The sequence below is a fragment of the Bombus flavifrons genome, chromosome 5 (assembly GCF_040668555.2).
Source record: "Bombus flavifrons isolate JBK064 chromosome 5, iyBomFlav1_principal, whole genome shotgun sequence".
Lineage (NCBI taxonomy): Eukaryota > Metazoa > Arthropoda > Insecta > Hymenoptera > Apidae > Bombus > Bombus flavifrons.
The window spans coordinates 13,038,883-13,051,106 of NC_138446.1; the positions used below are offsets into that span (position 1 = coordinate 13,038,883).

The 12,224-nt window shown below is 33.4% G+C and overlaps 2 protein-coding genes across 4 annotated transcripts in view; both read left to right on the top strand.

The window, feature by feature from the left end:
* Window positions 1-300: 300 nt before the first annotated feature.
* Window positions 301-5,700, top strand: LOC138179596 (serine/threonine-protein kinase GD17699). 3 transcript variants are annotated; one of them, XM_069112548.1, is made up of 6 exons: window positions 301-670; window positions 1,200-2,222; window positions 2,296-2,473; window positions 2,560-2,853; window positions 2,940-3,182; window positions 3,510-5,700. In XM_069112548.1, coding segments are annotated over exons 1-6 (2,001 nt in total). In that variant the 5' UTR covers window positions 301-668; the 3' UTR covers window positions 3,771-5,700. The 3 variants fall into 3 exon arrangements, with proteins under 3 accessions (XP_068968649.1, XP_068968650.1, XP_068968651.1); XM_069112549.1 differs by having other exon boundaries at window positions 3,513-5,700; XM_069112550.1 differs by lacking the exon at window positions 301-670 and adding an exon at window positions 784-1,044.
* A 2,442-nt stretch (window positions 5,701-8,142) lies between these two features.
* The window catches only part of sick (sickie), a 193,147-nt gene continuing 189,065 nt past the window's right edge, over window positions 8,143-12,224 (top strand). The window contains exon 1 of the mRNA XM_069112536.1: window positions 8,143-8,446. The gene's annotated coding sequence lies outside the window, so the exon portion shown is untranslated. The remainder of the gene's footprint in view (window positions 8,447-12,224) is intronic.

The following is a 12,224-nucleotide window of genomic DNA, read 5'->3' on the forward strand; positions in this document are numbered from 1 at the left end:
AAAAGAAACTATTATAAAAGATCAAGTGAATTATCCTTGCTTTTTAAAATATTGTAATTTATTAAGATATTTTCGATAATGAAATTATATCTTTGTTATCACTGTTAATAATTGTTAATACTATTATAAGCCTAAATATTATGCATTAGTTTTTCAACTACAATTTGTAATATATTTAATTATTTAATATAATTATATATTTACTGAAATAGTATATAACAGATAATGCATTTTGCAGGGGAATAAGTCATAGATACGCATGTTTATATAATGGAATAATAATTAGTTGTAATTACGTTAATAAGGAGTAATCTGCTCGGTTATTCATTTTTGTCCCACCCTTTAGTTTCTTTACACTTCCGGTTCCGATCTTCCGGTTTCTCTTTGACAAGCTACTTTTCTTATATTGCTTATATGTCGAATTTGGCAGTTCAAACTATTTTGCGCGCAGAAAACAAAATCAGTGTGTTACGATACAAACGGAAAGCATAAAAAATTGTATGAGACTTAGATATAACGGAAAGGGGAATTCTGTTAGTGTAATACGAAAGCGAGATTTCTCGCTTTTATTATCTAGTATTCACGTCATGGTTGCTATGAAAATGTCACTTCACTGGTGATTCATTTGTTCATTAGCTGGCATTTCTTCTGTTTTTTAATAGAACATAATGTAAGTACATACAGACTGTTTCATTGTTATCAAATTTGAATTACGAATAAGTAACGTTGTGTATTGTATTAGTGTTTATTTGTGTGCTGTATTTGTGTACATAGTGATGTAGTTAAAGAAGGTTAAGTAGGTTAGAAAGGAGAATAAATATTCCTGTTATCAAAATGTTACATTTATAAAAACTGTTACTTGTAATGAAAAGTAAAAGAGTCTTGAAATATCTAAAATTTTATACGTTTATTCCTATATTTATATACAACTTTTATCGTTAAACATTTACCATGATGAAATAACAGGAAATCTTTATTTATAACTCCATCGAAAATATTTTTCGTTCGCGTAATCGATAATTAATGACAGTAAAAAAGCTTTTTGTACGTATTTTCGAAATTTATACCACATAAAATAGTAATTTTCGTAATTTTATGAGAAATATAATTATCTTATAATTGTATAATGCAACCTCTTGTTACTCCAATATCTTATCATTCCAATAACATTATTTATACTAAAAACATTTTATATTTAGGATGATGGAAGAACCATTGAGTCAAGGTGCTTCACCATCTGGTGATAGTAATTTTTCTGGAAGCGGAGAATTAAGTTCCACTACTATAATGAGTATAGATGAAAGAATGTTGGATGTTAGCTCACGGCATTCTTTAAATGTTCTTAGAACACCTCCAACCAAGAAGGCAAAACGAGTGAGATTTTTTAGAAATGGAGATAAATTTTATACTGGTATTGTGATGGCTGTGACTCCAGAAAGATATCGCAGTTTTGATAGTTTAGCATCGGATTTAACAAGAGCTTTAATATCGAGCGTGACTCTACCTAATGGTGTTAGAGCAATTTATACTATGGATGGGAAGAAAGTTCAAAGTATTAATGATCTAGAAGATGGTAAATGTTATGTGGTTTCTGGCCAAGGGGAAATTTTTAAGAAAGTGGAATATTCATCTACCAAAGTAAGAAGAGGTAGTTCTTTATCTGGATTACCTCAATCCCCAGCAGGTACCGGTAGACAAATAAGTGCAATACCACTGTGCGTGAAAGCAAAAATAGTCACTTTAATAAGACATGGTACAAAACCTCGTAAAGTTGTACGTCTTTTACTAAATAAAAGAAATGCTCCAAGCTTAGAACATGCAATGGAAGCAATTACAGAAGCTGTTAAGTTAGATTCTGGAGCAGTAAGAAAAGTCTATACACTCTCAGGGCAACAAGTTACCTCATTGGAACAATTTTTTGAAAATGATGATATCTTTATAGCTTATGGGCCTGAGAAGTCAAATCAGGAAGATTTTGAATTAGATTTTGAAGAATCTAAGAGTGTGCAAAGCTTCCGAAGATGTCCATGGACATCAAAGAGACAAATTGGTCCAATGCCAAGAATGCCACGTAAATCTGGAAAAAAAGTGCTTACTACACCTCAAGTGAGGACACCGAGTCCTTCTTCGTTAATATTACCACAACCACTACGTTTACACTATGCAGTAGGACATGTAATTGGAGAAGGTAACTTTGCAATCGTTAGGCATTGCTCTCATAAGTGAGTATTATAAGAAATTGTAGAATATTAATAGCTAAAAATAATAAAAAATCTATCTAAAAATATTTTATAGATCTACAGGTGCAGAATACGCAATGAAAATTGTAGATAAGTATAAATGTCAAGGTAAAGAAACAATGTGGGCAAGCGAAGTATCAATTTTACGACAAGTTTGTCATCCAAATATTATTAATTTAATCGCGGAACAAGAAACTACTGATCAACTATTTTTAGTCATGGAGCTTGTAAAAGTACATTTGTTCACAAATATTTCTATTTTAAATATCAAAAATTGAAATTTATATCAAGAGAGTACTCCAAATTTGCGTTATTTTAGGGTGGTGATTTGTTTGATGCTATTGCTGCAGCAACAAAATTTTCCGAAAGTGAGGCTAGTGTAATGGTTGGACATTTAACATCTGCATTGGCTTACTTGCATTCACACCAAATAGTACACCGTGATGTTAAACCTGAAAACCTTTTAGTTGAAATGGATGGAAATCATGTTAGATGTTTAAAGTTATGCGATTTTGGACTTGCTCAAGTTGTAAGGGAACCTTTGTACACAGTTTGTGGTACACCTACGTATGTAGCACCAGAAATACTTGCAGAAACAGGATATGGTTTGAAAGTAAATTTATTTTTTAATTAGATATATACAATTTATTAATACAATTTTAGAAATATGAAAGACAAAACAAATTTATACCATTTTAGATTGATGTATGGGCAGCTGGAGTAATACTGTATATCTTACTTTGTGGCTTTCCACCATTTGCTTCTCCTGAAAATAAGCAAGAAGAATTATTTGAGCGTATTTTAAGTGGCCAGTATGACTTTAGATCTCCATTTTGGGATGAGATTTCAGATTCTGCTAAACAATTAATATCGAATATGCTCCAAACACAACCTGAACTGAGATTTAGTGCAGAAGACGTACTTGATCATCCATGGCTAGCGGTAATTGTCATTATATATTCTATAATAGAAAATTTATTTTATTATCTTGCATGGCTTACCATATTTTTTTTTTAATTGATATAAGATCGTACTAGTACTAGTACTAGTACTAGTAATAGATTATATACATATACAATTTTTTAATTATTTATAATTTCTTATCAATTTGCTTATTAATTATAAATTCACTGCCATGCGAAATATGCTCACTTACTATATGGCTTCATTCTTAGTTACTTGAACACAATGCTAGGAAGGCTTCTGTAGTGGTTTGCTGTATCTGTAGCAGTGCTTTTGTTTTTCTTTTGTCCCGCCTCTGTATATCAGCAGAGCTTTCTAGGCGAACAGACCACAGCATCAACACCTACCAACGCGCCGGAGCAACACTGGTATCAGCGTGAGCCGATAAAGTTGGCAATTTTTGAATTTGACTTCTTCAAAAATCCAGTTCAGGGTGATAATTCGCAAGATGAAGTTGATGATGCTCCTGATAGCAGGACAAATGTTAAAAACAACCGGAGTGAAGTTTTATCATCAATCGAATCAAACAGCATTGATTTATTTTACAACAAAGTTCAGAAAAATTAAGTTATGCTGAAGTTGATTTTTATAACAGAAACTCAAACGATAAGACTTGTGTCTTCAGTCAATCAATGAACGATCTTATGAACAATTTAAATAAAAACCAAGTTTACTCTACCATTTAAAAATCATCGCATAGTAAAACTTGTTTGAACAGTATTCATAAAATTGTTAATTACCGCAGATGGTTAATTCAGTGTTATTAGATAGTTATTAAAATACTCTTAGAATTCAAATTATCGTGAATTGCGAAGATAATTCACTTCAAGAACATATGTCTACTTCCAATAGAAAATAAACTAATTTCTTTACAAGAATTCATAATATTTCACGTATTATGTTGAATATATGAATCAGCAGCATACCTTTAAAAAACTTAGTTCAACTAATTTGTGACAATAGAACAGAAATATAAGTAGAAACGTCTATGAAAATTTAATGACTTGTGAAAATATTGCTCCAACTTTTAAAAGCTAAGATGTGAAAAAACTATCATAGTTTTTCAATTAATTGGTAATTTAATTAGTAGTAATAGCAATAACACGGTTAAGCAACTTTGCAACTATTCAATGGTACATGAAAACAAAGATCAAGTTCTGAACTACAAGATCAAGTGAAAATTCTGGAAATGCTAGTTTCTATCGTGATCAAGAACCAGAAAATGATAGTGTGTGTGATCTACATGAAACTAGGTGTGTAAATGAAGTTTTATAGTTGAATCATACAAAAAGTCTTTTTTATAAGCATGAAAAGTAAACAACAGAAGTATCACAAGCTCCAACAATTACACGCAATTATCACAAGCTCTAAGTAATATACAACAGCTCCCAAAAGAATTCGAACGCCTACATTTGCGACTTTTAACGAGCAAAATATATGTTAAAGTGAAACATTTGAGACAATACTGAATTTTTTTAATCTGAAGATTATATCAGTAAAATTATGAAATATTTGAACGATATACACAGTGCATTTATTACAAACACAATTGATCTGTGGATCATAAAAGTATTCACACGTACAAACGCATGCATATATTACCATTGACTATGTATTATCTTATACTAACATTTAGTTTTTTCACCTTTGGCTGTAACAATATCTTTAACTTTGTTTTCTATACTATGAAGTAATTTTTTGCGATATTTACAATAGAATTCCATATTTTTATAAATCTTTCTTTGAGTACATCTTTCCTATTTATTATACATATAATTATGTAATGATCTACTGATTTCAGACCATAAATGTTCTTTATAATCAATGTCTGGGTTTTATGAGTATTTAGGATGCAGGGTATATTATGTAGTATCTATTCTTTTAAGATTCAGTCCGTATGCCTCGGAAGTAAGAATGTATTAATAAGCCTAATTTTTCTGCACTCTGTTTTAGACTCTCTTAACATATATATGTAAATACGTATTTCTTAAAAATTCCATCGATAAATAATAAATTTCCAGTACCATTGGCTGCCACACGACCTCGCACCATGACAGAATCATCTCCATGCTTTACTGTTCGACGTAAGTTTCGTATTTCTATTTCGATATTCGATTTTCTTTACGTATAATTGCATTCATCTATTAAAAATGTTAGATTTACTTTCGTTCGTTCTCACTGCTGTGATTCCAACTTCTTCGTACTCGTAGCTTCTGCAGTTCGATAAGTACACGTAAGAATAATACGGAATTAGCTAAACATAAACGATTTTTTACTTTGTCGTAGAGATTCGTTGTAAACATAGTTTAATTCTAAGCGTTCGAATACTTTTGTGATCTATCAATAGGTATAACACTGAATGCTGAGAAGATGACTAGGCAAAGAAGTGCGGATCTGATTGGTCATTTCTAATAGACTCAATAACACCTACCGATCTGTGCTTGTAATTACCATACTGTAAATATTGTATATGTCATTAAATTGAATTCTAATTTTACCGATATAATTTTGAGATTTCCCTTTTGCTACAGATATCATATTGCATTGAATACGTGCTCCAGTTTAATGTATACACATGTTTCCTGGTTAAAACTTAAGCATTCGAATACTTTCGTGAGTCATTGTATTTCAAATCTTAGAAACAGTTTATCAAAGCGATATTCAAATATGAAATAGCCAAAAAGTAATGTAAATCCAGGAACTGCTGGAAGAAATAAAATGTTTAATCGTTTTTCATCGTACCACATAGTAGAGAATTTGGAATCCGTTGTAAGCGAGAGAATGACTTCTTATTATCAGAGTGTGTAGAAAATGTTTTTCTACATGTGGATTGTGAGATGAAAAACGGAGAGAGAAAGGTATGAAAACTGAGAAAAATATATATGCAAGATTAATCAGAAATATAATGAAACATCGTTAGGTATAAATAGATAGAAAGACGACGTTACAGCATAGAATTCAATTACAAGAAAAATATAAAATGTCGAAGGTCAGTTTTAGATAGTACAGCAGCTGCCAGTAGATGCAAGTTGAGCAAGCAGTGTGTTCACATCAGATTTAACATTGTAAATCCAATTTTAACGACCGATAGAAGAATATTATCGTAATTAGATATATTTATACGGTAAAATACGAATTATATACGTGAAAATTATCGCGGAACTAATCCGTTGAAGAGTCCAAAGTTTTAAGTAATAATTATTTTAACGTAAGTGCACAAAGTCGATTTAACCAAGGAGGTGACGTCATTTGTTCGTAGCTCTCGAAGACATTGATCGCGAATCAATAATTCAGATTAGAACAGGTGAGCATCACACATAAACAAGACATGCCAAATGCATTTAAGTAGCTTATTTTATATTTGATATCTATTGTACGTAGTTCAAGTATTGAATTAAACTATATGTAGAAATTGCTTTATCCTTATCAAGTTGTAAGTAATTAGAGGAACATGATCGTAGAGTGAGGCGAAAATCGTATCGATAATAGAAAAATCCTTGTGACAAGTGACAGAGGGCGACAGTGCGAGAAATTACGAATATTTGTGTAGCTTGTTGCATATGCTTGCTCAAAGGTAATTCAACTATCGCTAGGATAAATATTTTTATAAAGCAACGCGCGTGGGGTATTATTAAGAGCAATAAAAGCGAAGCTGGTGATAATTAGATCAAGGAACCTTAGAAAACATAGTATTGGGTATGATAATCAGTAAAGAAGAATTTATTCGATACATAATGCTTTTCATATGAAATTATTTTTGTAGAAATTACGTATAGTAAATTTTGCGTGCATTTTTCTCCCTTTGTCGCTTGATGATACTTTTGTAGTTACCCCGCTACAATTTCCATATTTTTTAATGGAATCATTACTATGTACTATAACGATGTACATATATAATAAGTAAGAAGTTTATAAAATATTATTTATATATATATATAAGCATTACTATTATTGCTATTCATTTTCATAATTTGTAATTTACTTATAAAAAATTAATTTATCACAATACTTCATACTACAATCGATTTATATATCGTACTTTTTTATCGTTAGCACGATTAATTCGTACATGTATACGCGGTATTATACAGATCAATGCTGTCCATGGTTGAAACTCCTCGCGTGGCTTTGTCCCATCTTCCGCGCTATCGCCATGAACTAACGAAAGAAATCAGAAAAAAGAAACCGAACAGACTTAGTACGATCCTTGTCATTTTTCATAAATCTCGCTCGTAAACTAAACCATGAAACTTTAATTTTTGCGGGAAGCATTTATATCAGATGCGTGTGTATAGTGCATCGGTTAGCGTGCCTGTATCATAGTGACAAAGTCAAAGCAGGAGAGATTCTCCAAGCTTCGTAGCTTACCGTGGACAGCATTGGACGTAGATTATAGAAATTTAGAAGTGATTTATGCCAAATATGAGATGGATTATTTATATTATTACGTACATGTATAAGTATTTACATACAAGATAAATCCCGTATCGACATTTGTTGCTACATTCTTTACTTCTTTTTCATTTTTGTCACTATATATATATATATACATATATATACATCTATTACATATACGCGTATATTTTCGACTTGTCTGTAAATTGTACTCTTCTTATTTCTGTCAGAAAAATGAATTAAAGCAACAAATATGATAAAAAGTGACCAAATAATAAGCTTGATTCGTAATCACTTTGAAAACCATATTTCGTAAAATATGTTTATAAAATATATTTATCTTTATACAGCAAGGTATCGTACTTTGAACGTGGATATCGTTGTTCGTCCAAGTATAAAGAGTTGTGAAATTATACGGATAGTGAATTTGCAAAAATCTTGCGACGACGATCGCGAGCTATATCTGATGCTCGTAAGGGACGAGTCACTCCGAGCGGAAGTGCCGGTACGCGACGCTGACGATCAGTATAGCGAGTTCAGTAGTAGGCTCGCGCGCCTACCGTGAGGGTGGCTGCTCGGCACGCAGCCTGCAGCTCGCCTTTCTCGTGTTTCTCTCCTGTTCCATCACTATCGTTTTTTTTTCTTTTTTTTATCCATACAAGCCGTCCTTTATATTAACAACATGTTTTCCAATGGATAAACTTTCTGTTAAACCGTTAACTAAACATATCGTAACAAGTGCGTGTGTGCATCGAAGTGTGTTTAGAAAAATTAATACATATCAACGATAGTCGACGAAACAAAGTGCACTGTGTAGTGTAAATTAGCATCGACGCTGCTCTGATCAGGTGAGACGTTAATCAAATACAAATTTTAATAATGTTTTCACTGAAATTAGTAGACATCTACTTTCTTATCTTTGTTAGTTGCCTTCGAACAAAGTTCTTTTTTTTTTGTGTATATTACGACTATTGATGCACCTTAACGACTTTGAGATTATTTTATATATATGTATAAAGATTAAGTAATAATTGCTTATAAAAATATGTAATTAGGTTAAATATTTACGCTTATATCCGTATTATATCTCGTTTTGTATTTTTCTATTTTTCTATTTAATGTTCAAATTCAATTTCAATACTCGATATTAATCTATCAATAATTCAGTTTGATTTCCATAGATATACTAATTTTTAATTGTTATTCTCATCGCGCTTTCCTGAGTCAAAAGTCATTTATTTTACTCTCGAACTTAAGCTTGGTTTAAATAGTTGGTACTGTAAAAATACTGTTACGCTCTGATTAGCATGCAATATCGATTAATGTTAACGGTCACAGTATGAAATCTACTATCAGAATAGAAGCGTACATTTTTCTGATGTTGCGAGATGCGTAGTTTTGAATTATTTTTACTTCAATATCGCGTATTGTATATTAATTCAGGGTATTTAATTTATCTTTATCATTGTATTTTACTTTCTATGTTACGCTTTACTATCCTCGAAAGAATATATCTCGAACGAAAGCAAATAATTTTGCAAACAAATGTACTTATATATAACGATAATTGGTCGAGCGCAGAAAAGATATTTTATATGCTTGAATTTTACAAAGCTGAAGAAGTATTTAGTATTTAGTCACGAAGTGCAACACGATCCTTATTCCGTGCTGGATTAACTGTTCCAAAGTTTGAAAGAAACGCTGGTAGTTTGCCAACGTATTCTTTTCCTCTACTATCGAAAATGAATGTATGGTATTCGGTGATCACGATCGTTTCATCGTTTTATTCAACAGCTTTGTCGTTATTGAATCTGAAGGCGATCGATCTCGCCAAATTTGGCGAATTCTCAACACGGTGTACAGCCTTTTTTCATGTCAATGACGTTTTCCTGAGGTAATTGCATATACACGCACGCACTCATATAAATACAACACTGGCAGAAGATATTTCGTGTTCTCTCTCTTCTTCGCTCGTTAAATTCTCGTTTCGTAATCTCTTATTCAGCCAATTGTAATAATTATGCAAAATTAAAGGTGTACCGAGCTCTTTGTTTTTTAAAGTTCATGACTCGCGTAAGATGTTTGCATAGAAATTTCTGTTCTATCTCATAACGAAGCTTCCAACGTAAAATACGTTCCGACTTCTGGCTTATGTTTGGTTTAGGCGGAGCTAACGTTTGATCTATAAGCAGTACGTAAACAAACTTCAAAATAATTATACAAGCTTATCGCTTATCAGGTACACAGAAGCGTAGATGCAGGTCACGTTTGTTTTTGCACGTTCACCGAACGTAAATACGTAGTCGACTTGGCCTTGCCTCTGCTGCTCTCATTTCGTGTTTAAAAGAAACGTGCTACAATGTATGGAACTACACGCAATTTTTTTATCAATATTTAAAATAGCGGATTAATCGTTTGGCCGATCGAAACGTTCTTAATTAATGTTTTGTAAATTTTCATTCGTGTCGAAAATCATTCGCCAAGCAGATTTCGTAATCCCGAATGACGCGGAACATTAAAAAATATTCACCTTTTATCGTACTGCTTGCGTACGAATTTAAAATAAAATACGTGTTATTGTCATCATTTTTTCCTCGTAATACACATTCATTTACACTAATTCGAAATAACTTTGGCGAAAGACGATGGATAGACCGCAACTGATGTTCATTATCAGACGAATAGACGCGGTTCTTGCAAACGTTTGTCCTACTTTCTTAAATTACATATCTGCGAATCAGCCTTTCATCTACGCTCTATTATCCTGATCATATTAGAGTCATACTAGAGTTTTAATTATCCGCAATAGTATCTCAGAGACAAGTTACAAGTTCTGTGTACATAGTCGAAGAAATCAAAGTAGCAGGCCCGATCGTGTCCAGTTGGAGAAGAACACGGCGCGCTCTTCCGGCTTGGTACTCGACGCGGACATTTAACGCATCAGCGTTAATTTGTTAGCCTGACTGTTAGTTAGGCTTGGTTAGCGTGCCTGCCGTGCGTATTTAACGCGCACGCATTAAACACATTCAGAGTGATGAATGTTCTAGCATTCGTTTCCCGTATAATTGCCAGAGTAACATCTCTGTGCCTTTGTTTTCTCCTTTTCCCCGGGCACTGTACTTCGTCTCGTGTGTTTTTTTCACTTTTCGTCTTATCTGCTCGGACAAGAATCTGTTAGGCTAAAACTATCTTCCTTTCGTTAGCTTTTATTCTTTCTTGGATAATGAAATGTCATTTTACTACTGCATTTTACCTTCGTTGCGCCTTCCTAACAGATTTGGTGAATTTTACAACTTATATATTTCGCGACAAAGGAAGTAGATTGAACAATTTTACGAGTTCGTCGTATCGGAACGATACGTCGTATAATAATTTTACGATAGTTTTATTAGATTGTCTAAAGTTATTGCATCTAACTACAGCGCTGCAGCAGGCAAAACGTATCGTAAAAATGTCTCATTGTTTCGAAGAGAATTCACGTATGTAATCATAAAATACGCCATGATACGGATAACGGTATTCGTGTTTTATGGGATTCGCGTTGTGGATGGCCAAAGGTTGTGATGATTTATCTGGTTTGGGATCTTCGCGATCCCGAACCCTACGCTCGTAATCATTGTTTCGGGCCATATTCTCGGCTATCTTTTCAATATCCGAAAAAAATTGCGATACTCGGACACTTAAACGGCATAATGGAGAGTGCACGGAAACTGTCGTGCAGACGATCCACGGTGCCGATAGCGAAAGAACACGGCCAATAACATCGTTAGACCGGTCAAGCTGGTAAAATGTTGAATTACATTCGACATTTTTCAGATTCCAGTGCTCAACTTTTAATCCCGACGATTTTTCTTCTATACGAACGTGTGACGTTTCCTTAAAGACCTAAACTTTGTTTCTGGCTTCGAATACAGCTTCCTAATAATGTTCCTTAAATCGATCATCGATGTGTTTCCAAGACTACTGCTCGATCACGTTGATCGTCGAATTCATCACGATTGGCTGTAACAAATTTATCGTCGATAATCTGTCCTGCGAGTCCATGAGAAAAATGACTTAGATCGCTCACGTTATCCAACATTTCCGTGACGCGCACCTTCATAAATCACATTTCATCATTTCTTTCAACATGTTGCGTTCTATGTACACGCATTTAAGAGTCTGTATCAACGACAACGGCATACATAATGAGACGCATAAACAATGGGTAAATGCTTTTTCGTTCTCGCTCCCTCACTGTGGTCGGCGCTGCACGGTAGAGATACAAAGGCTGCTCGACCGACAACGGCACTTTATGGGGCTCATAAAGCGATAAAGACATCCGTACAAATGTACACGCTTCGGATGTCGTGTAACACACCATGCACTTCCGCGCTATCTCACCTGAGAAATGTTCTTGTAAGAAGAGTGTGTTTCGTGTTTTTAGCTTGGCCGGAGTAAATGGACTAGAAACGTAGGTGCACGTAGGGAGAACGGTTTGGAGAAATGGAAGTATCTCGATGTGAGATTCTTAATTGTATCAAAGAGGTAACAATACCTTTCGTGCGGTCGTTTTCCTTTAACGAAGTTTTCCGTAAGTATCGTAAGTAATTGAGTACCGCGCGTAATTGATATCGTAAACGATAA

What these genes read in the sequence shown, in the direction of transcription:
- LOC138179596 (XM_069112548.1), top strand. An exon ending in GTTAGGCATTGCTCTCATAA is followed by an intron (nt 2,223 to 2,295) that starts GTGAGTATTATA and finishes AATATTTTATAG; the next exon opens with ATCTACAGGTGCAGAATACG. An exon ending in TTGATCATCCATGGCTAGCG is followed by an intron (nt 3,183 to 3,509) that starts GTAATTGTCATT and finishes TCTGTATATCAG; the next exon opens with CAGAGCTTTCTAGGCGAACA.